Raw genomic sequence first — 25,325 nt, 5'->3', positions numbered from 1 at the left:
ACAGAAATTATGAATGAAGACAATAAAGGGCAAATGCTTGCCCTGTTATTCCAAGCAGGTAAGTGGAAGATAAGCTGCGGCTACTAAGTGGTGGCTGAAAAGCACTTTGCACATGTTCAGAGTCTCTCTAATGAAGGCTAACAACACTTAAGATTTATTTATTTAAGAGATTTCTGGGCTGCTCTTCACAGAAGCTTCCAAGGTGGCATACCAAAACCATAAATACTATGGCAAAAATAAAAATAATGACAAAATAAAACAAATAAGAATAGTAAAATAATGGCATCATCACTTTTTTAAAAAATCCATTAAAGAAGGGAGAATAAAACAATCTTAAATTACATTTTGAAATGCCTAGGAAGATGAATGACATCAGGCAAACATCTCCAGGGAAGGTATTCCAAAACTGGAGTGCCGCACTGAAAATATAAAAATATAATATTTTAGCAATAGCTTATATCTGGTGGGTTTTAACTTTTTAACTTGTAATTTTAAATGTGGTTTTAACTGAGACTTCTATTTCATTATTTTTTTATTCGTTTTATTAGTTTTTATATTGTTTTTATAATATGTCTGCTTTGTTTTTGTGAGCCGTAGTGAGCCCAAACCGTCATGTATTGGAGGGCCAGGGTATAAATATTTTAAATAAATATAAATAATAAGGCCTCTTCTCTGGTCATTACCTGCTTAACTTCAGATATCTCCTTCTCCATTAGCAAAATTCACACCCCACCTTTCTTGCTCCTTATCAAGGAAAATCTCCTTTATTTCTTACCCTCTGTCTCTCAGGGGGTCTCATTAAGCTGCTTGGCAAAGGGTGTTATCATAACTTCAGGATCTAGCCTTGGATGCAGTTTCTTGATTAATAAGGGAATTCATCCAGTTGTTGTCTGGCCATTGCTTTTCCTGATAATACGTAGAGGAATTGGAGGTCAATAGGTTTAGCATCTGGTTTCCCAATTACATTCGGTCAGATTCCACTTTTCTTTGGAGGCAGCAGTGACATGACCTCAAGAAAGAAATGCAATGTTGTGTTACTTGGAGGTTACTGGGCAGTATATTTGTTGTGACTAAGTCCCACTGAAATTCCTTGAACTTAGGTTAGTCATGACCGACTTCTCTCATTGATTTCAAGAGGGCATGCTCATTACCAGCTTAGTCTGGATGCTACCCACTATTTTTGTTAGTACTGGACTATTTTCTGGTATTCAGAACAGGTGTGGCTTAAATTCTAGAGCAGTTCGAAAATCTGGGCTGGGATGTGGGGAGTTCTCCTTAGTCCTTCAGCTTCGGTTATGGGGGTGTACAGGAGCTAGTTGAAGGCCGCAGCGTCAAACACCCAGAGAACGGTGAAGAGTTGCCGCTGAGTGAGGAAATGCAGTGCAAGCATTAGACTTTTTTGTACCTCCAACGGAAAGTCAAGATGATATTCCCACTCTGCTCTGGAGGAAATGTAAAATTTTCATCTTTTTAAATGACACAGCATGAGGGAGATTTTGAAGGCAGAAAAATAACTGCTCTCTGGAGTTGGCTGCCTGAAGCAAGTGCTTATGTTGCTTCACAGTAAGGCTGGCCCCGGGGGATGTACAAGGAAAAGCAAGAAGTACATGCAGAGATTTAAGAAAAAATGTCTGGAGTGGAGCCGGTTGCCTCTCTAGGAGGCTCCAGATTCATTGTCACTGAAGGTCTTTAAGAATAGGTCTTTAAAAGGAAGTTGAATGAACACTTGATTGGATTAATTAAAATGAACTCAGTCTTGACTTTTAAATTTTTTTTAATTTTAAATTTTGATTTAACTGAGACTTGTTTTTAATTAATTTCTATTAATTTTATATTGCTTTAATAGTGTATCTGTTTTATTGTTGTTGTGAGTTGTCCTGAGCTGCAGTGTACTGTAGGGCTGGGGTATAAATACTTTAAATAATAATAATCATGGGGCAGGAGTGGCAGCTGCTGGATGGTCTCTCCTGTTCATCTGGGTCACTTCTGTCCACAAAGACCCAATCAGTGGAGATCACTCTGGGGTAGAGAGAGCATTTTGTTTCAATGAAGATATGTTGTGGTCATAGAAGTGGGCACTGATGGACCACAAGGTATCTTCCATTCTCAGGATTCAAGCAGAACCCAGCAGTAGCTCTGTGATGTAAACTTGAAGGTCAGCCAAGAATGGCTACCCAATTTAACATTTAAAAACTCGCATCTGTCTCTTCATCTTCAACATGTTAATAAGCTGGGGAAGGGTTTCAAGGTCCATTGGTCCTTTAAAAGGAGGAGCCATCTAGTAGAGGGTAACCTGGCATGGAACTCAGTGATAGTGTGAGCAATCGCCATCTCCTGAGCTGGATTCCACCACCTGATGGCATGAAGGCATGCCACACTTCGGAGGTTTCTTGAACCTCCTTACAAAATCAGAGCTTGAGTGGTTGAGGTGGACCAGGGTTTTCACAGAATTGGACGACCTTTGGTGCTCAAGCAGCAGATGGACAAAAATACCTAGGCGGATCTTCCCAAAAGACAGATCAAATCAAGGCATCTAAATGAGTGATGAGACATATTCTTGGACAGGCAAAAAACCTGAGACCATTATTATTATTTTTTCAAGTCGGCAGACAGCTAGGGCAGAGAGATGTTATTGTTGTTATCAAGAATATGTACCAATTTCTAACATCAAAGAACTTGGGGGGGGGGACGACCTAGTCTTAGATCCCGGTAAATATACCATTTTTCAACAACAAAGCTCAGGGTAGTTTACATAGCAAAAGGAACCAGAAGATGGTTCCCTTTCCCAAAAGAACTGGCAGTATAAAAAGAAACATAAGGCAGACATGGGTTCAAAGAATCTATCGTGCCTTGTGCCTAGGAGCCGCCAAGCATTTAGGAGGAGCTGCTGAGCTCCCACCACAGCCACCGGCTGCCAGCTGCAGCTGCCAGCCACCTCCTTTGACCGCTCACCCAGCTCCGCCCATCCTCTTCCTATCATCTGGGCTCCCAGCTGATGGAAGGAGGGCACACACATGGGAGCCCTGAAGCAGAGTGAGTGAGGGTGTGTGTGCAAACAGCAGGAGAGAGGGCATGCACATGCCTGTGGGCTCCCCAGAGGCATCTGTTGGGCCACTGTGTGAAACAGGATGCTGGACTAGATGGGCCTTGGGCCTGATCCAGAAGGGGTGTTCTTATGTTCTAAATGAGCCCTATGTGGACACGGGTCCACTCTCCCCTCGCTGTGTCCCTGGGCAAACTGTGCTGAGGCTGGACAGACAGTCACTTCCCCTCCTCCACCCCATGCTGCTAAATATGAGAGATCTGGCCACCACTTTAGAAGGTGCTTCTGTTGGCAACAGGGCCAGCAGAGCCAAGGGAAATTGATAGGTCTGCCTAGCAGTGCTGGGGAGTGAGGCAGTATCAGGCAGGATCAAACAAAGGGTCTGAGTCTTTGGCCGCTCTGCTGTGAGAAAGGTGCTTTGTTGCACAGACAAAGGTCTAGTTCAGGTTGTACCATTTCAGACTGCAGGTGTGGTGGTCTCACGTTACTGCATGCTCTTTCACACAAAAACTATATAGATAGAGAGATACAGATATATGGAGGAGCATTCAGTCATGTAGGCAACCCTATGTAATCTGAAGTGGTTCAGCCCAACCCTGACAGGTTTACCAATGGCACAAAGAGGGAGATCATAGAGAAGCGGTGAAGGATAGTAACCAGTCATGACGGGAGGGAGCAGAGAAAAGCAAAGGGCACCTAAAGCCAGTGACACAGGAAGTCCACGACTCTCAAAGGAGAAGTAGTGGTTCAGGGGACAAGCGGCCAGTGCAGATACCAGGGCGCGCCCCCACCCTGGTGCAATATGACCTACAGCTAGGGTTGCCATGAATTTAGGGTAGCCCCTGGATTTTGGTTCCTCCACCCAGCTGCTAAATTCACCCCAGATTTACACGGATTTCAGATGCGCTGCCCGGATTGCCCGGATTTTACTCTGGATCAGATCACATGGGAGGGTAGAGAAGGAGGGGAAAGTATACAAATCTGTCATAAATAAATAAATAAATAAATAAATACAAATTGGTTGCCGCATAATTTGCATAATATGCTAATTAGGCCACCCGGATTTGGGAAGCTTAAATATGGCAACCCTACCTGCAGCCCAGTGGCAATCACTTGGCTCTGTTGTGTTTTGGCATGTTTATTATTATTTTGTGTTGTATACACTTGTGTTGTATCCACAAAACTACACTGGACGGTGGGTAGAATCCAATCTGAAGCAAAGTTTTTTCACAAATGCCAAACTTTGGTATATTTTCCAAAGTTGAATGTATTACTATTTCCCAGGCCAACCTACTTCACAGGGGTGTTCTGAGGATAACTCAATTTATGCCACTCTGAGCTCCTTGAAGGGAGGGTGAGATATGATTGATTGGTGCAGCATGGTGATGACAAGGTGAGCCAGAAGTTGGGAAGTCCCCATTACAAATATCTGCCAGGAGGAACTCACTAGGTGGTCTTAGGAAAGTCACATAAGCCTTGTCCACACAGGTTGTACATACACATATATGTGTTTGTGTGTGAATGACTTGTACATATATTCATTTTAAAAGTGAATCTGGATACAGGCTCCCTGAAATGCAGGGTGTGACCAGACGGACCTATCCAATGCTTTCCTGGGATCTACCCTCAGTAGAGGGATTGCTCTGATCTAAAGCTGGTCTTAGGCCAATTCAGAGGTTTTCCCTCCAAACTGGAGGTTCTTCCTCCTTATGCATATCTAAAGGGAGGCCTGGTTTGAGTTGGTTGCCTATTGTGAAAAAGGGTTTAAGACTATAGTTTGATAGCTCTGCCCTTTCAGTGGCAAAAAACCAAGGATTGTCCTCATTCAGTAACAAAAAGGAGGAATGTTGTGCCCATTCAGAGCACTTAGGAATGGAAGTATCAGGCAATCTTGAGTTAAGATGGAGATCTGTGTTTCGTCACACAGGCTGTAGACAGAAAGTGGACATATTCAATATAACTTGTGAGTAACTATATTTGTATACAGTGTGTGCATTGTAAACAGATTATACATCCATTGAACATAATGAATGAATAGGACTTATGGGACTTATAGGACCCCCATATCTGCAATAGGAGTATAAAAATACTGGCCTACTTCACAGAGCTGATGTAAGGATTACTGAGCTAAGATATCATATGCAAAACAGCTTTGAGCACTTGAATTGTGCTTTAGAACTACTAATGATAGCTGCCTAAAGAACCTTTGATGAAGCAGTTAGTGTTGGATGTAGACCAGAGAGGAGAGAGCTGAATTCAAATCCTTGCTTTGCAATGAAGTTCACTGTGTGATCTTGGGCCATTCACCATCTCTCAGCCTAATCTACCCTACAGGATTCTTGTGAGAATAAAACAGGAATGTCTTCTCTATGCTGCCCCTGAATTCTTTGGAGGAAAGAAGAGATATAAATGACGGTAGACAGTTCTTAGGCCTCATTGATAAATTAAGGCAATTACTTTGCTTGTGGTGCAATATCCTACAGCTTGTTTTTCCTAAAGCTCCTAAATCTAATGGCATGTATAGCTGGGAATATTGATTTTTAAAAAAAAATCAAATTAGAGAGATATTTTTAATACCAAATTTAAATTAGTAGGGTATAGCTGATCTGGTACCCAGGCCCCTCCTGTAGCACCCCTAAATCCATTTTTGTAATGAGGGGTCCTGGATCCAGTTCTCAGACCCTCATTTTAGCCATAGCTCAGTAGTAGAGCACATGTTTGGGATGCATAAGGTTCCAAGTTTAATACCCAACAGAATCTGAGGAAACAGGAATCTGGGAAAGATCCCTGACTGAGACCCCAGGGGGTTGTTGCCAATCAGAGAAGGCAATGCAGCACAACACAAGATCCCCTGCTGACTGCGCAAAGAGGCACCTTTTATAATGGTGGCTTTCTCATACCGTATTTTATGGACTATAAGACTCACTTTTCCCCTCGAAAAATATCCGCCAAAATTCAGGAGCGTCTTATATGTTTTAACAGTTTAATATGTTAAAACTCTGAAAAACTGGATTAAAATTAAGGTGCATCTTATAGTCCGTAGCGTCTAATAGTCTGTAAAATACGGTATTTAGTAGGGAGAGAACAACTGTCCCTATTCAGTCCTGCATAGCTTCTCTTGCTGGTGTCTTCTTTGTGCTTTCTTTTACATTGTGTGAGTCCATTTGCGATGGGAACAATTTTCCTATTCTTTTTTCTATGTTACCCACTTTTAGAATTGTTTGGTGCAACGCTGTATATGACATTTAAATGCTGCTGCTTCTACTAGTAGATGGCTCCATGATCTGGCTCAGCAAAAGACAGAGACATGGAAGAAGCCTACTGCAATCTTTCCCCCCCTCTCTCTTTCCCCCAGACATACCTCGTGCACCTGCTTAAGACAGTGCGTCTCCTGCGCTTGCTGCGCCTGCTCCAGAAGTTGGATCGCTACTCGCAGTACAGTGCCATGGTCCTGACTCTGCTCATGTCCATGTTTGCCCTGCTAGCCCACTGGATGGCCTGCATCTGGTATGTCATCGGTCGGAAGGAGAGCCACGACCCGCTGACCTGGGATATTGGTGAGCTTAGGGGAGAACTGAGAAGCACTCGTAGTCGCAGAAATCCTGGGCACATGGAACAAGAGGTGTCTCCTCTTGGAACCCATTACCAGGCTGTTGTGTATTCTGGGAAGGGAGTGGAAGCTGAGCAAGACTAATGGTGAAGACAGATGCAGTAATTTCTAGAGCAGTAGGGAAGCACCCCCATGCATACACACGTACTTGTTTCTCGTGTGGGGTGAGCTCTGGAAAACTGGAGTTCTGCAACTTCTCCAGCTAGAGCCAAGGAAAAGCCAGCTATGGAGGACACTGACTGACTAACACCACCAACAGCTTAGGCCCAGGGTATTTAAGAGGACACCTTCTCTGCTAGGAGCCCCACCGCCTATTGATGAGCTGTCCGTCTGCAGCTGCTGCCAGCTCCTCTTGTGGCTGCTAAGGGATGGGCCTTCTCCACTGACACCCTGAGGCTTGGGATGCTCTCCCTGCTGAAATAAGAGCCTCCCTTTCTCTGAGTCAGCTTTTAAACGGGCAGCTAAGACACATTTATTCGGCCAGTCTTTTAATTAGACTCACAGAAACTATCCTTGTTTTCCATTGTTTTTAAACAATGTTTTTAATCGTTAAACAATGTTTTTAATAATTTTAAAAAATCAAAAACATTTTTAAAATTAAAATCTTTTGTTTTTAATCTGTTTTATTGTAAACTGCCCAGAGACGTGAGTTTTGGACAGTATACAAATATGCTAAATAAAATAAAAATTAAAAAATAACATACTTTTCTTTTGCCAGATTCCCCAAAGCAGTTATTTTTCTGTTTGCACCTTATTTTTCTGTTTGGATTTTTAAGGAAAAATATATATAAGGGATTTCACGACAAAACAGCAGCAAAATGGGTGAGACAGTGCAAAAATAATGGTAATCATAGCAATAGGAATTGATAACACTCCCAAAACATACAGCACTATCAAAACTCTTGTTCTCAAACCTCAAAACCCTTTGAGGTCTTTTTTTTGTATATACTCAAAAAAATAATGGATATTTTCACAACATTGAAAGTGTTTGGATTTTGTCACAGTAATGTATAGGTTGGATTCTTCTTATGAACAAGAGTTTTGATAGTGCTGTATGTTTTGGGAGTGTTATCAATTCCTATTGCTATTATTACCATTATTTTTGCACGGTCTCACCCATTTTGCTGCTGGATTTTTAAGGAGGAATTTATAACTAATGAACATATATGTGATTATTTATTTTTTAAAATATGGATGGCCCAACTAAAGCCTGAGGGGTAAAGATGAGGGCTGACCCAGCATTTCATTTGCTGATATGTCTGTCAAGCAAAAAATGTAGCTGAGCTCTACCACAGGTGAAGAACTCTCTGTGACTGCTCTTTAAATACTACGAGGCTGTTCTCACAAGCAGCCAAGACTGGGCTAAGGCAGCTAAGCCTGGGCTTGGCTGCCCATGAAAACCACCAGGAGCTGTGTGGCTCCCAGCAGCGCCTTGGCAGCAAACCCACCTCGGAAGCGCGCTGGTTAGCTGAGGTTCAGGGCACGAACATGCCCTTAACCTGGGCTAACCGCTCGTGTGTCAGTACCGGCTGCTCCCAGCCAGCACTGACGTAGGAGTGGGCTCCAGCACCACACACTTGTGAGGTGCATTGTGGGATCTCCAGGGGCCGGGAGGATGCGTCCCAGCCCTGGCACCTCTGTGCTGCCCGGGACAATGCACGCCTGCAGACCTAGCACCAGCATCATCTGTGTGGTAGGCGGGCTTCTGCAGCCTTCCCTGCCGCCCGCCAGCAAGCCTGCTCACGCGATCGTGAGGAAGGGCTCTGTATCTGTCTTCACGATGAGTTGGAACTCTATATAACTGGGTGAGGTGTCCAAGGGGGTTCCCAGCCCGGAGTCCTTGCCATCCCAGAGGATTAACCCCTTCCTGTGCCCAGCAGGCTGGCTGCATGAACTGGGCAAGCGGATAGAGGCCCCATATCTCAACAACTCCGTGGGCGGACCGTCCATCCGCAGCGCCTACATCGCTTCGCTGTACTTTACCCTCAGCAGCCTGACCAGCGTGGGCTTTGGCAATGTCTGCGCCAACACAGACGCCGAGAAAATCTTCTCTATCTGCACGATGCTCATTGGCGGTGAGTCTGGCAGAGGCAGGACTGTGCGTCGTTCACAACCACACCATGGAAGGCACAGGGTTCAGCATTGGGTGCACAATCCCGCAGCCAGAGAAACTTGATTTTCGTTCTATTAAAAAGCCAATTCCTAGCCTTTACATTTACAAAGATGGGCTTGAACAAAGGCAGTGCCTGGGAAAGTCTTGAAAGCCAGATTGTGAGGAGGGCACTGAGCAGGATTTCCAGAGGTGGGGCTTCTATGCCATGCAGATTGCTTTTCCGGTGATGAGTAGGAGTAGAATACGTTGCGCAAAATAAACTGTAATTTGTAAACTGAGAATGTAATATTCACACATTTGATTATACCATACATTATACCAAGTGCAGAATTTGCCTTTTACTGTTGCAGCATGTGGGCTATCTTGGCACAGAATTTCAGTTTGGTTTTGTTGCTGTTAATTTGGCAGAGTACAATCATTTTTGTGGGGTGGAAATTAGGGGTGGGGTCTTCTCAATATAACATTTAGTATTCACGTGGTGCCCTTTTTGAAGTCAATTGAGAGGGAGACTTGGATTGGTGATACCTGGGTTCCTCTCTGTCCCAGAGTCGTTATGTGGCTTTGGCTAAATTACTTTCTCTATCAGCCTCAGTTCTGCCATCTGTAAAATGGGCATAATAGAAAACAGTTTTCTACTGTCTCATTTCTAAAATGAGAATTATTATTGTTGTTGTTGTTGTTGTTGTTTACACAGTCAGACAGGTGTTATTGACTTGTTTGTTTTATCCAGACATCAAGTCCTTCCCAAGGACCTGGGATGTCTGAATTTTATTATCAATGTTGTTGCTGTTATTATTATAGATATCATTGCAGAATATAGGCTGTTGTTGTTGTTGTTGCTGTTGTTATTACATTTCTACCCCGCTCTTCCTCTAAGGAGCCCAGAGTGTTGCACATGGTTATGTTTATCCTCCCAACAACCCCATGAGGTAGGTTAGGCTGAAAGATATCCCTTCTAACTTAGAGTTACCCAGTGAGCTTCATGGCTGAATGGGGATTTGAACTCGGGACTTCCTGACCTGGTCCTAGTCCAACACTCTAACCACTATGCCACACTGGGTAGATTCCTAGCTTGAAGTTCCTCCAACTTGGGACTTAAGATAGGACTGCTGTGGTTGCTCTGTGGTGGAGGGAGCACTCCGTACATGCTCATAAGCACACTTGGGATTTTTTAAACATTGCTTCAAATGTTCTAAAGCATTCCAAAGTATTATCATTATTTATTTAACAATTTTCCAAGGAGCTCACAATAGTACATGTAACCCACACCATTTTATTCTCACAACAGTCTTGAGGTAAGCTAGGCTAAGAAAGACTAAGGGGCCCAGGTTGCTGCCTTAGCTGAGTAAAGATCTGAACCCAGTTCTTCCTGGTCAAAGTAACTAGTGGGAGGTATGAAACCATCCCCATTGGCTCTCAGTAGATCCTGGGATTACAATTTAATCCTGCAGGGCTTCATCCTTAGCCTAAGTTCCCCAGCTGTAAAAATTATAAAATGATGTCCTGCCCAGCCCACAACAACACTGAGAGGGTGCATGAGGTGACTGTAAGGTAAAGGTAAAGTGTGCCATCAAGTCAACTTCGACTCCTGGCGCCCACAGAGTCCTGTGGTTGTCTTTGGTAGAATACAGGAGGGGTTTACCATTGCCTCCTCCCGCACAGAATGAGATGATGCCTTTCAGCATCTTCCTATATCACTGCTGCCTGATATGGTAGCAGTGGGGATTTGAACTGGCAACCTTCTGCTTGTTAGTCAAGCATTTCCCTGCTGCCCCACTTAAGGTGACTGTAGCAAAACACTAAAATAGATCTATGGGCTGTTCCAGCAGGGGTTCTTCTGATGTCCTTTTCTCCTGTCTCCCCAAAGCTCTGATGCATGCTGTGGTCTTTGGCAATGTGACAGCCATCATCCAGCGCATGTATTCACGGCGCTCCCTCTACCACACCCGCATGAAGGATCTCAAGGACTTCATCCGTGTCCACCGCCTGCCCCAGCAGCTCAAGCAGCGCATGCTGGAGTACTTCCAGACCACGTGGTCTGTCAACAATGGCATCGATGCCAATGAGGTAGGGGCCACTCGCTCCGAGGTTTCTATGGGAGAGAGACAGGGAGGGAGTTTTGGGCCAGTGATTAAAAAGTGGGCAACAAATCTGAGACTTGGGTGCCTATCCCACTTCTGCCAGGTTTTAATTGTGCAGTCTTGAGTAACTTCCTTGGCCTCTATTCTATAGCAGTAAAATTGGAATAATAATATCCTACCTCTCAGGGTGGTTGTTGAGGGCAAGCATAAGACTGTAATTAAAAAAAAAAAAATCAGCATTGCTGAATAGCAGCCAAAGTATTTTCTACTTGACTTGAGCGCTTTAGCTATTGGCTGTGCTCCCACATCTGTGGGATGTGACCTCCTGACCCTCCAGACACAGCTGACTCTCCCACCACCATTCCCTGCTTTCCAGAGGCACCGCCAGCCTCTACAAGGCTCTTTCGCCTGGGTCTTAGGATTGGAGGCTCCAGAGACAGCAGCCCCACTGGCAGGAGAATTAAATGGGACATAGCGTCTGCCTGTCTATGAATGCATTTCTACCCTGGGTTTCAGAACCAATGTCCACATTAGGCAGGTAACAGATTTGAAAACGTTAAATATACAAGGAAAAGTGTAGAGGAACTGAAAACTCTGGTGGTGGGGGAGTTGGTGGGGGGAGCTTGGGGTTGTGGGGGGGGGCTTCAAATTGCACCCAGTGGTGCTCTTACTTCAGGGCCAAAGACCAGGGCCTCCACACCCCCTGCCCCCCCAATCCTCTTTAGTCTGCTTTGAGTGGTGTGGTTGCCGCTGGCCCGCACTGTGCCAGGTGGCCAAGTGTGATTGTGACCTGTGTCGGGTGCTTTAGAGGCAGAGTGGGGAAGTGGGGAAAGAAATACGTGGGATGGGAATATGATATGTGTTGAAATGTTTCTGCCAGTGCATATTTGCATAAATATTCCCGTTTACCTTCTTACGTTCTTGTGAGTTCAGTTGCTGTGTGTGCCCTCAAGAACCCACATGTTAAAAATACTTTGTGTGTCACATGTGTGGGTGTGAGTGTAGGGGGATGATGCTTACTTTGCGGCGGGGGGGGGGGGGGCCTCCAAAGGCCTTTAGGTGCAGGCTCCAAAATTACCTAGGTGAACCTCTGATTGCACCAGACCCCTTGTGCCCTGCTATAGCCTCTCTCCCAACTCTTTACCTCCCAGCTTCTGCGTGACTTCCCCGATGAACTCCGAGCTGATATTGCCATGCACCTGAACAAAGACATCTTGCAGCTGCCGCTTTTCGAAAGCGCCAGCCGCGGCTGCCTGCGTGCCCTTTCCCTACACATCAAGACTTCCTTCTGTGCCCCTGGCGAGTACCTCCTGCGTCAGGGGGATGCCCTCCAAGCCAATTACTTCGTCTGCTCAGGCTCCCTCGAAGTCCTCAAGGACAACATCGTGCTGGCCATTTTAGGTAAGAACAGGAGCCGACCGCAGCCACATAGTGAAATCTGTGTCACTTCAGTCGGGGGGGGGGGGGTGTCTCTGTATTGGAGTCCAGCTGAGGCCCAGGGTACCCATACAGGAATCCTGGCCTGGGGTTTGTCCCTGAGGTCAGGCATTGGGAGCTGAAGTGCCGCAAGAAGCTACTAGTCTGCTGACAGGAAGCAGGCTCCTGCAATTTATACCAGGCCTGCCCAGTCCAGGGGCTTCATACTGCCTGCCAATTGCAAGGATGGATATTGCACACCCTGTTTCCTTCTGTGACTGAAAAGGGGCTGCAGGGAGCTAATTAAGCGAGGCCTCCGCCCACAAGGTGCCCAGTTCGGGCCTCGGAGCCCCTGACATTCTGTGGTCCTCTAAGGCAGTGTTTCTCAACCACCGGTCCCTGGACCGCTGCCGGTCCCCGAAGGGTTGAGTGCCGGTCCCTGACTGGGAGTCAACCCCGCCCCAACTGAAATCAAGGCACTCACTTCCTCAATTTTGCACATGGCACGGAAGAGGAAGAGTATCACAGAGGCATGGGACCCTTCTTGTGCCTTGCCTCCACGTGCTGCTGAGATCTTCCTACAGCTATCTTATTCCCTATCTTTACAGCTTCAAACTGTATGTGATGCGGGGGCATGGAGGAAAAAGTATGGCAGTGGGCACCACTTGAAGGGCTGCTGGTTCTTGCATGCTCATTGTTTGCAGCCAAAGGTTGGTTGATTGAAACCCAGCTGTCTGTTGTGGTCGAGGCGCCTTGAGAGGGAACGCAGTTTCCCTCTTGCATCAGTGGGGCTTGCTTGTATGTTGTTTTCATTGACCCCATGTAGCTTTTGAATTTTTCTAATGGCCCAACATCCCCTCTCCATTGAGTAATCACAAGCACCTCCACTCCAGACATACTGGAGACAAATTTGTTCACCCAGGCTTTTAGATTCAGGGGTTCTCAACCTTGGGTACCCAGATGTTGGTGGACTTCTACTCCCATAATCCCCAGCCATAATGGCCAAATGCCATTGTTGTTGGGGGTTATGGGAGTTTAACTGAGGGACCCAAGGTTAAGAACCCCTAATATTCCATGTTTGCAAAAGATTCCAAATTTAATTATTTTAATGCTTATATTATTTTCATTCTAAACTGCCCAGAGATGCAAGTTTTGGGCAGTATAGAAGTCTGATAGATAGATAGATAGATAGATAGATAGATAGATAGATAGATAGATAGACTTGAAACCCCTTTACTAACTGCTGGTCCGGGAAACTGCGCATGAAGAATGTAGCGGTCCTTGAAACTCTGCACGAAGAATTTCGCGGTCCTTGACTCCAAAAAGTTTGAGAAACACTGCTCTAAGGTCTGACTGTGGGAGGGGAGACCAGCAGCCCTGGTCTCCTCACCTCCCATCACACACACACACACACACCAATTTATGACTCTTCATAGGTAAAGGGGATCTCATCGGTGCCGACTTGCCCAGCAAAGACCAAGTCATCAAAATCAACGCAGATGTCAAGGCGCTGACCTACTGTGACCTCCAATACATCAGCCTGCGTGGGCTCTTTGAGGTATTGGAGCTGTACCCAGAATATTCCTCCAAGTTCATGGCAGATATCCACCAGGACCTCACCTTCAACCTACGTGAGGGCAGTGAGATTGAGGTAGGTGGATGTGTGCCATGGGTGATGCTGATGCCCACCTACCCCTCCTACCCAACCCCCACCCCCACCCCATTCTAGCTGTTTGCTCACACAGGACTAGCCCCACCAATGGCAGGTTCCTTGGCTCTCGCAGGAATCTTTCAAAACTCACCCTCCCCAATCCAGACTCCTCCAAATCCATGTTCTTGGCCTTTGACTTCATCTGTGCCACCCTACCACTGCTTTTCTTTTCTTTTTTTGTCTGATCAGGGAGAGGTCATTTTGCCCCTCTCCCTGCCCATTTCTGGATTGGAGGGAAGCTGAAGACAGTCTTCAGCTGAAGAAGACAAACATTGTTTTTAAGGAGATGTGACAGAAGCATTGTTTCCTAGTGTGTATGGGTTCATTCCTTTTGTCCCACTCTCCCACTCTGGTCAAACAGCCTGAAATCAAGTCCCACTGATGGATGTGAGTTATCCACACCCCTTGTTTTCCTCTTCCTGCTATTGAGGGAATGGGGCTGTAGCTCAGTGGCAGAGTATCTGCTTTGCATGCAGAGGGTCCCAGGTTCAATCCCTGGCATCTCCGGCCTGAAACCTTGGAGATCTGCTGCCAGTCAGTGCAGATAATACTGAGCTAGATGGATCAATGGTCTGACTCAGGAAAAGGCGGCTTTCCATATGTCTAACTGGGGGCCAAGTTTGGCCTAGAACCTGACAGTTGATAGCTTCAAGTCAGCAGTTTTATCATGGAATGTAGGTTGGCAGTTCCAGTCTTTAATTAAAAAAAAAAAAGATTATTTTTAAAAATGGCCACTGCACATGCTCAAATGGTCCCTGCGAGGCCCTAGAGGCCAGCGGGGTGAGGGGGAATCTTTGCAACCCCCCCAGCCTTTAGGAAGCCCCCCAAAGGGGCTATGGGTAAAAATAATAATAATAAAAATATAATATAAGACACTGTACACATATTCAGATTGGCACTATGTACAGAGAATCAGGGCTTGTGAATACTGAGCTGACGCTTAAAAGCTAGGATTGTATTCATTTGCTCTTACTTTGCTTCTTGTGATAAGTGAGTTAAATGTGAGTGATGTCTTGCTAATATGGCTATTAATGGTGAGTTTGTCTTTGAATCAGTGTGAAACCCTTAATATTAAGGCCCACTGGGAGTTTCTTGCTCTCTTTCTCTCATTTTAACTGTCTTTCTGAAAGACTAGAATATATTCCAAGCAGTGACACAGTTTACTCTGCATATCCTTTAATTATTTACAGAGTATCTGGGGAAAGTCAAATTCTCCATTGATTTTTAAAACTTATGTAATGGTGATGCTGCAATGCATAGTAGAGAATTAGACAGGCACTTCTGTTTAGTTTTCCAAGTACATCTCCACGTAGTATTTGGGTATTTCATGAGCCCCCACATACTGAAATTTGTAGTTTTCCAGCATTTTTTTGTCTGGCTAAGTCCACTGCTAAATAGTTTTTGAAATATTAAAGATTAATGAGCTTGACTTGTATTTTTCAGCTGATATTATGGTAAAGTTATCTGAAAGATGGGTGTCAGATGCTTGGACAGGGGGCGCAATTTCAGTGTTTGCCCTAGGCGCTATTTTCCCTAGATACGCCTCTGACACACACACACACCCCTGCAATCTGAAGTGGCCTAGTTCAGGAAATGCTTTGGCCCTTGATTTTGCGGATTGTATAAACTAGCCCTTGAAGCCACCACTGCAGGGTGGCTGTGATGTATAAAACCAGCACTGCTTTCCCAGCATTGACCAGTTTAGCGTTCCTTGCAACTGGGAAGTCAAAGTTCCAATTCAGGGGCAAGGAACAAAGGAAGGAAGTGGCATTGCATCAGCTTTTGCCTCTCCTCTATAAGAGGAGGCTCAGCAAGTTGAATTGCTCCTTCCACTGATTCCTTATTATCAAACCTTCAGAAAAAAGCAGCAGGTTGCTGACTCGAACAGTTATTTTTGGCTGGCTTTCTCCCCACTGAGATAAAGAAAAGGTTGAGGATTTCCCAAAACAGTCTCAGCAATTTCCGTCTCTGAACATCTGATGTTGGATTTCTTTTATAACGTTGATTTTCATCCAAATTTGCTGCCAAGAAGTTAGCTTTTGATGAAAGATGGTTTGGTTCAGTTGTTTACAGAGAAGACACTAGCACAGCACTTAATTCTGAAATGTGAAGTGGCAGAAGTCTATGTGCCCTGGAGGTCCAGATGGGTGGGGGCAAGAGAGAGGCATTCTGCGCATGCTCAGATACATATGTCATCATGACTGCTAGCAAAATAGCTGTCATAAGGGGGCAAAACAGCTGAGATGCAGGAGATCCATGATCAAATCTCCCAAAGTTTGCATTTTCTATTGAAAGCAGCTGTGCGGGGAGGCACAAAATGGATCAGGGCAGTAGCACTGAGGAGGGTTCCCCACCCCCGCATTATTTTTATTTTTTTAACCCTCCCCCCACCCCATGCTGTTACCACCATGGTAACCTAAATCCCCCACTGTTATGTTTGCTGCTGGTTTTTCCTAGAGAGGCAAATATAAGTTTTCACAAGGGGTGATTCAAACTGGGGGAAGAGTATGGTGGAAAAGCTTAGCACCCCTTCCCTAGCATGCTGCTCCGCTCAAAACCAGAGCTCCCTGCTACTGCCTTAAACTAAAAATAGCAATGTTGGGCGATCTAATCACAGATCTGCCACATCTTGTCTGTTTTGGCCTTAAGATAGGCAGGTGGTAGGAGAGGATTGATATGTTGGAGGAACGCCTGGAAAGAACCCTGTGGACAGAGGCTTACTGCAGCACCCTGCAGGATTCCTGCCCGTTGGGGTGGATTGGGGTGGAATGCAACTTTTGCATCACAGCAGTGGAGTCTCAAATGAATGCAGCCTTTTACCAGTTGACTTTTACCATTGACTCTACAAGTGAATGGTAGGTATATACTTGTATGGGAGAAAGTGAAAGAATACACTGGGGGGCGTTACTGGCTTAATCTGCTCTGTTGATCCCCCGCAGCAAAGGCGGTTTTTGCCCTCTCTCAACTATGCTGCGTATTGCAGCCTGCTTACTTTGTCGCGTACAGTACAACAGGAGCCTTCATTTTGTCTCATGGTCACGCTAGAGCGTGACAAAGGGAAAGAATCCATAACATGGTTTGGTATACTACTACTACTTTTTATTTAACTAATTTATTTATATACCTCCTGGCCTGGCTCCCAAGGCTCTAGGCGATTTTTATTTATTTACTTTAGTACTCCTCCTCCTCCTCCTCCTATTACTACTACTACTACTACTTATACTGCCTTTCAACAAAAGTTCTTAAAGCGGTTTACCTCAGAAAATAATAAATAGATAGATAGATAGATAGATAGATAGATAGATAGATAGATAATTTGCTTCCAGACTGGAACCCTGGTATAATTGAAAATAGGTTCCCAGCAAAGCCCCTGTTGTGAACAAAGCCCCAAATTAAACTTCTGGGGTTCATATCAGCCCACACAAAACGTGTTTGGGTTTCTCTGTAGGTATGAGAGTTCAGTGACAGTTCAAAGATGTCAGGGTGAGGTGGGGGGTCAGGGTTCAAGAAATGCATGGTGCCCCCCAAAGGTTAGTGGTTCACTGAAGCCCTACACATGCCTGCTTTCCCATGCCTAGAAGATCTACCAGTTCGATCTAGCTAGACATGGCTGAAAGTGCCCTTTAAAGTCTTCTCAGCTGTAGCCCTCCTACGTCTCTATTTCTTTTGCACGCAGGCCAAAAGATGCAGGAGATCCATGACGAGAGCTCCCAAAGTCATGTGTCTTTAAAAAGCCATGGGGAGGGGGAGGAGTTTGGATTGGGTTAAGCTCTTCCCCCACCCGCGCACGTGTGTGTGTGTGTGTGTGTGTGTGTGTCCCCTTTCCTGAAGCTGTTGCTAGTCATGGAGCAGGATAAAAACAGGTGTGAGGTTATTCTCACTGCCTCCCAAAAGTGGGCTAAGGGAGCCCAGCCCACTTTGGGGAGGTCGTGTGCTGCAATGGGGGCCACGCAGCTCCCGGTAGCAAACCTCCCCAAATACCCCTCCCCTTAAACGAGGTTAGCGGAACGAGCGCTCTGTTAACTCTGTTCTTCTGATTGTGAATCGCCACGATGCAGTTCTCTGCCACAGCGACTCACGAGAAGACCCCTGACCGGAAGGCTGCAGCCAGCCTCCTGACCTCAGGGGTCTCCCCAGAACGCCCCCCCCCCCCGCACTCATGCAGGGCATCCTGGGACTATCAGCTCCGTGACGGAGCCGGTAATTGTGCGGGCCGCTGATCCGGCCGCCCAGGATGAGCTCCCTGCTCGTCTGCGGGGAGAGCGGGTTCGGCTCTACACACGGATCATGTGTAGAGCCTCTGTATCTGTCTTTTGGCTTGCAGGGAGTGCAGCTTCCATTGGGAAACAGCACAGGGAGAAGTGCTAACCACCCTTAACCCCCATGGCTGCTTGTGGGCAAACAAAAGACACTGAGAGATCTGATTGTGGGTCTCCTCCATGCCACATCTAGCTTGGTCTTCTGTGCTTCATTCCACAAAGATTGCAAGGTGGCCACGTTGTCCAAGATTTCCAGCCAGAACTGAAACCCAAGGGGTGGCCCAAGGTGTCTGAGGTGAAGCACCAAATGCTGCCTTGCCCCATGCCTCTGGTAGGGGCCAGCCCCCTTGCAAGCTTTGAAAGTGGTACAGGGGCAAGGAGACGGAAGACTGCCCGCAGCCTCCTCTTCTCCTCACATGCTTCTTGCAAGGGGGTTGCGGAGAGGTGCGAGCCGGGTCAGATGGGTTCAGTGGTGGTGGTCATCTTGTCATCCTGTGGATGCTCCACTCATCTGCTGCCGGAGGTGAGTGCCTCCCCTCCCCTCATGAAAGGGCCACCTTCTGAAACTTCCTTGTGAGGCTTGAGCCAAGCCATGCTTCTGCTTTCGAAGCAAAGAGCCAAGTGGCAGGAGTCCCGCCATTTGGTGATGAAAGAGGCGATTGCCATTTTCAGGGATCCAAAACTGCATCCAGTTTCCACATTTAGCATCCTCTAAGCATGCTTAACCTGCATAATGAGAGACCTTGGACATCCCATTGCTCTCCCATTGCTACTCCCTTCCCCATTGCTCTTTTTCTCCATGCCCTCCTCTGTCTTCCGTTCCCCCTTGCCAAGACTTGCCCAACCCCTGCTGATTGTGATGGTGGTTTTTGTCCACTAGGACCAAGACCGTGACCAGCCAGTATTCGCCCGTAGGCTCTCCAACAGCCGTCGGATGGTAACATGCTTTGGGCGCTATCGGCCTGGGCTACATTCAAACTAGAGGTGAAAGGTCGTCTGTCCCGTCCCTGCCCTCCCTCACCCCATGTCCCACACACCTTGCTGCTCCCACCTGGCATCAGAATGACCCTCTCACTGCCAACTGCCCCGAACTTTCTCCCCCTCTCTGTGCCTCTCTTGACACTTTGGTGTAGCATATGGAAATTTGTCTGTCTCTAGGTTTGTTGGTGTGTGTCGGTTGGGGGGCTACACTTTTGGATCTCGGAACAAATAGGAAAGTAACACCAGGAGCAGAGGAACAAGTTTTCAGGAGAGGCTCTTAGGAAAAGATGAGACCTCAGGGTACAGGCAAAGTCTATCCCTTTGCAGAGACTAAGGGCATGGCTACAGTCATGACTTAAACTGGTTTAACAGACAGTCCCTCTTCCCAGGGAATTGTTGTTCTGCAAGGGACGGGCTAGGATGTCTAGACCATTCTTAGCACCATCGAACTACAATTCCTTCTAAGGGAGAAACAAACTGAAGAGGAAAAAGAAATACAATAAGTTATCAACTAGGTTGGTGGAAGTAGTATCAGTTGATGGGCCGTATACAGTAACATGAATCCTGAACAGATACCATATTTGACTTGCTATCTGTTAGGGCAGGTGATCTGGAAGAAAGCAGGTGGCCAAGTGGCCAGGTGGGGTGGATGGCCCAAGAACGTGTCACACTGTGAGGAATTCTGCCACAGGCAGCAGTCTTTCAGAACCAGTTAAAACTGTATCGGCCTCTTTTGTCACCCAACTCCTGCTGTACGGGTAGCCATAATACTGCACAATGGCCATGCACAGTGGTGGTGCTAAAGCACAGCAGAAGGACATTGCCAGCAGCTCCCTCCTCTAGCAAGCTGTCACACGTGATGCAAGAAGTAAAGCATCCTGGTCCTGCTTCTAGGGTCATCTGTCCAAGCTCTCTGCTGCCTTACAGTGGCAAACCAGATAATGACCACTGGTCTAGTCTCAGCTGGCAAATTCTGAAGGTTTCTAGTTCAGGGATTCTCAATGTCGGGTCCCCAAATGTTATTGGACTTCAACTCTCATAATCCCTAACCAAAGGCCATTGGGGCTGGGGATTAAGGGAGTTGGTCCAATAATATCTGGGGACCCAAAGTTGAGAATCCCTGTTCTAGTTCATACCAAGATGGCAGTCTTTGAATGCTATCTCATGTAGCTTTCTGGCTGAGTAGCATAAGCCTGGGCTGCAGTCCAAATATATTCATAGCCCAGCAGACTGTGTCAGATAACTTTGCTTCAACTTTTAGATGGGTGGTCAGATTAGCAACCAAAAGTGGCCTGTTTGGGGGCAGTAGCCTGGACTGGAAACCCAAAGAGTTAACTGACCTTCCTTTCTCTGTGTTTTGTTTTTCTCCTCTCCAGGGACTTCTCCGATTTTCCAGGTCCCCACGTTTATCCCAGGTAGCTTCAATTTTGTGCTGGGGGCATGGGTTGTGGGGAAGCTGTTGATTATTCATGAGACTTGAAAGGGCACAACTTTGAGGGGTACTTCTAGAAAACATGGAGCATGAATTTTCAAGTCAAATCTTGAAGGCAAGGTATAATGAATATTTGAGACTGAAAGATCAAATTGTAAATCAGGAATTCCAGCAGTTTTTAAATTTGTGTGAAATTTTGGCACAAATCTTGATCCATAATGGTGCCTCTTCTCCTTAAAACTATCAGTAGTAGAGCATCTGCTTGGCATGCAAAAAGTCCCGATTCACTCCTTGGCGTCTTCAAGCTGGGAAAGACTCCTGCCTGAAACCTTGGAGAGCTGCTGCCAGTCAGTGTAGACTAGGAGTTCCAAAGAGGGAGCACTAGTACCCCAAGGGAAACATGTATAATTTGAAATTACAGGAAGAAATTACAAAGGACTTGCAGTAATTAAAACTGTCAGCCAAAACGAAAACCATTAAAAAACTGGGGAGTACAGGAATCAAGTTGTTCTAGTAACAACTAATCTGCCTACTTTCCTTTCACTATAATCTTAATTGATATTTACCGTCCTCATAAGATAGCCCACTTCAACTTGAAGGTTTCACATAGCCTAGGGGGTTCCTAGGGGTTACTCAGAGCCCACCTGCCTCCCAACGTTGCAGCTACACTATTTGCTAACTGAGCAAAGAGGCACCTTTTAAAAGTGGTGATTCCCTTTATTGAGCAGGAGGAGAGCTACTGGCCCTATCCATCCCCAGCACAGCATCCCTCCAGTGGCTATTGCTGGTGTCTATCCTTAAAAAAAAAAAAAAAAAGCCCTTTGGGGGCAGGGAGCCATTTTATTTGTTTGTTTGTTTATATATTTATTTATTTATATCTATACAAACCGCTTTAGGAACTTTTGTTAGAAAATGGTATATAAATGTTCATCATATTATTCCCCATCTGAGGATTGCTGGCTTGAAGCTGACATGTCCTCAGCAGTCTGTCCACAGTAGAAGGGGAGGGAGGAGGGTAAAGACCTTCTTCCTCTGCTCCTGATTGGCTGCCTATGTGCTAAAGCTTGGCAAACCCCTCCCCTCAGCCTGGCTGACAGGTTTCAGAAAATTAGCACCAAGTATTGGGACAAGTTTCCCCATTAATTGCAGTGGGAGTATTCATGAGTAACTTCGACTGGATGTAAGCCAGTGACTGGAGTAGCCTGTTTCATAATTGTAACATCTAAATGTATGTGTGTGCACACACACATCCCCTAAAAATTTCTATGAGGGACATGAGCTGAAAGTTTGCAACAGAAAAGGTACACTTGTTTAAAAAGGTTGGTAACCCCCTGTGTAGACAGTCCTGAACTAGATGGACCAATGATCTGACTTGGTATAAGGCAGCTTTTTATGTCCCTAACTCTGTTTTTCTAAGTACCGGGCAGGACAATTTGTTGCTCTTAGTCTAGTTCTTGAAGAATGACCTCATAGGAATGACCTTGATCTGTTGTTTCAGTCTTCATTTCCCTAACCCTGCAAAATACGAAGAATAACAATGACTAACCTTGCAAACAAACCTGGACACAGCAATTCATACATTTTAAAAATGCTGAACGAAGGATGGATGAAAATGATACAGAGCATGAAGGCGACGAGCATTTTCTATACATGAGACTTAAATGGATTTGTAATGCAAACATAAAACCTCCATTGGCCAGAATGCCAGTTACAAATGCCTATAATGGGGGATGGCATGAATCGAGTGAGAGGGGCTTAAAGGCAATTTAAGCTGGGCAGGTGAGACATCTCCCCGCCCCCAGCTTGAACATTCTTCTTCTCCCTTTTCTTTCCTCTTGTCCAGCCTCACCTTGACAGTGGTGCTGCCCCTGAGAAGCCCTTGCCTTCCATCCAGGAGTACGATGAGGATCCGGAGGACTTCTTCCAGCCCTCGCCCGCCACCATTACCCGCCGCAAACTCCTCTTGCCCAACCTCAACAGCCCCGTCAGGCGTGGCTCCCTCAGCAGCCTGCTGGGGGATGACCTGCGCCAATTCTCAGCCCTGCGGCGGAACTGTCGGTCCCCAGCCCGCTGCAGTCGGGGTAGTAGCCCCTCTCCGCGGTGCCGCCAGAAGGAACGACTTTCCGACAGTGAGGGCGGCAATGGCTGGAAACCCGGCAAGCTCCTCATTCCCTCCCTCATGAACTATGGCTCCCCAAACCTCAGCCCCAGGTATGGGTCCTTGTGCTACTGGGTGGACGTTGTATAGATTTAACCCATTGGGTATGATCTCTTGGGAAGTTCTCCCGTGCAAGCACCGCTGAAATGAAAGGGAGCTGCATAAGAGTGCAGTGGTGTTCTTGCACACCTTCTGTTCATGTCATTGAGGCTCATGCAAAAGAGCTTCCTAGTGGATTGGGCCCCTTATTAACTTGTGGGAAGAAGGCAGAGCACCATTTGGATTTTCTTTTTCATCCTCCTACGGTCTTCGGCCATACTCTTCTCTTCTATATCCTCACTGGAATGAGGTCCTTTTGCCTATTTAATTTGTTTGTTTTATACCAATGAACTGGTTTTAAAGTGCACTTGCACTGCATTATAGTTCAGATGATATTCCTGTGAAATGGACTTACACACCTGCAGCAATCAACCATCATTAGAAACATATCTCAAGATGCACATTGCCTGGACTGAATGATGTGATGGGATTGTGCATTCTACACATGTTCAGGTGTTCTTTAGCAACACCCATACAAATTACCATGCCAAATCAAATCAATTTTAATTTGATTAAACTCTCTGTCCACGAAAGTAGCCAGCCATTGCCCCAAGGAAGCTCACAAACAAGGCATGGTGTGGGCAACAAGAGAAGATGACATTCTCCATCATTCATTCATTCATTCATTTAATTTATATAATGCCTGGCTCCAAAGGGACTAGGTAGTTCACAAAAATAAACACAATAGAAACAGAATAAAAGTCAACTATTAAACAACAGTTAAAATTTTTAAAACAGTTGCATATTATAGCAATTGGAAAATCTAAACAGCAATAAAAAATTTAAAAACATTCAGAGGTTTCTAAAAGCCTGGCCAAAAAAAAGTGTGTCATAAGGGCTCTTTTAAAGGCCGGTAAAGATTCATGGTTAAGCCATGAGTGTCTATAGGGAACTCATTCCACAGCCTAGGAGTGACTATAGAGAAGGCCCGCTCCCGAGTCACCGCTAGAAGAGCTGGTGGTATATGGAGACGGACCTCTCTTGATGATCTTAATGTGCAGTGGGGATCATGCAGAAGAAATGGTCCTAAGCCATTTAGTGCTTTAAAGGTAATTACCAGCACTTTGTATTTTGCCCAGAAACCTATTGGCAGCCAATGCAGTTGCTTTAAAAGAGGCATAGTATGGTCTCTCCAAGAGACCTCAGAGACCAATCTAGCCACTGCATTTTGAACCAATTGAAGTTTCCAAACTACATACGAAGGCAGCCCCGCGTAGAGTACATTGCAGTAATCAAGCCTAGAGGTTACCAGAGAGTGCACCTCGAAGTATGACCCTTTATCATGAGTACTTCCATCTTGCTTGGATTTAGCTTCAATTTATTATCCCTCATTCAGTCCATTACTGCCTGTAGGCAGGCATTTAGAAGGGCTATGCCATTTCCTAATGGTGATGTCATGGAGAAATAGATTTGGGTGTCATCAGCATACTGATAACATCTTGCTTCAAATCTCCTGATGACATCACCCAGCAGTTTCATGTAGATTTTAAAAAGCATCAGAGATAGGATGGAGCCCTGAGGGACACCATACAATAGCTCTTGTTTCAGAGAGCAACTATCTCCGAGCAACACCATCTGGAATCTACCAGACAGATAGGAACGGAACCACAGCAGAGCAGTGCCACCTATTCCCAAATCCCCCAAGCGATCCAGAAGGATACCATGGTCAATAGTATCAAATGCCTTGTTTTACATATTTGTATATTGAGAGGTATACTGCCCCTGAATGTGGGTGTTCTATTCTTGACTAATAGCCATCACTTGACCTAGCCTTTCACCTTTTAAGCTCCTCTTTAAACTCACCTTCCTAGAGTCGTTGATGGAATTGAAGATGACGGTGGAGCATCAGAAACACAAACCTTTAGTTTCAACATGGAACAGCCCCCGCAGAGCTCAGTGCCAGAGCCGCCAGTGTCAGGTAACCATGGCAACTGAGGAGGGGCTCCTTCCACCTGTCTTTGGGGGTAGAAAGCCATTTAGCCACTAACCATCTGCGAACATTTTTTTAAAAAACAATCTTAGACATATCAAGCTATTCAGCAAGAACGTTCAGCTAGCTCTGGAAGCATTTGTTGAACATCAAAGCTCATTAACAAGTACTCAAGATAAGATTGGTCCATTTCACCCACTATAGCAGCACTCATGTCACAAATGTTTAGCTGTGAGGGCCTAGAGAATTTTCTGGGAAGATCAGATGTTGCTAACCCTACAGAACATTCTAAAATGAATGACAGAGAATGGCCTTGGAGAGGAGAGCAGGTCTTGTGATAGTGAGCAAGAACTTTGCTATGCAGGGTCCTCCTTGGTTTGCATTTGGATGGGTGATGACATGTGAGATGTTCCCCTTAGAGGATGGGGCCATATCTCAGTGATAGAGCATCTGCTTGCATGCAGACATTTCACTCCCTGGCATCTTCAGGTA

The 25,325-nt window shown here is 45.8% G+C and overlaps 1 protein-coding gene across 4 annotated transcripts in view; it reads left to right on the top strand.

Moving 5' to 3' along the window:
• The window catches only part of KCNH4 (potassium voltage-gated channel subfamily H member 4), a 67,762-nt gene that overhangs the window by 30,265 nt on the left and 12,172 nt on the right, over positions 1-25,325 (top strand). For 3 of the 4 annotated variants that reach the window (XM_053258745.1, XM_053258743.1, XM_053258746.1), the window contains 8 exons: positions 6,399-6,600; positions 8,534-8,728; positions 10,634-10,833; positions 11,999-12,248; positions 13,700-13,914; positions 20,591-20,629; positions 22,490-22,857; positions 24,715-24,821. In XM_053258745.1, the coding sequence (XP_053114720.1) occupies positions 6,399-6,600; positions 8,534-8,728; positions 10,634-10,833; positions 11,999-12,248; positions 13,700-13,914; positions 20,591-20,629; positions 22,490-22,857; positions 24,715-24,821 (1,576 nt within the window). The remainder of the gene's footprint in view (positions 1-6,398; positions 6,601-8,533; positions 8,729-10,633; positions 10,834-11,998; positions 12,249-13,699; positions 13,915-20,590; positions 20,630-22,489; positions 22,858-24,714; positions 24,822-25,325) is intronic. The other variant, XM_053258744.1, reaches the window with a different exon arrangement.

This window comes from Hemicordylus capensis, chromosome 6, assembly GCF_027244095.1.
Source record: "Hemicordylus capensis ecotype Gifberg chromosome 6, rHemCap1.1.pri, whole genome shotgun sequence".
NCBI classification, from domain to species: Eukaryota; Metazoa; Chordata; class Lepidosauria; order Squamata; family Cordylidae; genus Hemicordylus; species Hemicordylus capensis.
The sequence above is the reverse complement of the archived record's forward strand: the minus strand, read 5'-3'. Positions and strand labels throughout refer to the sequence as shown.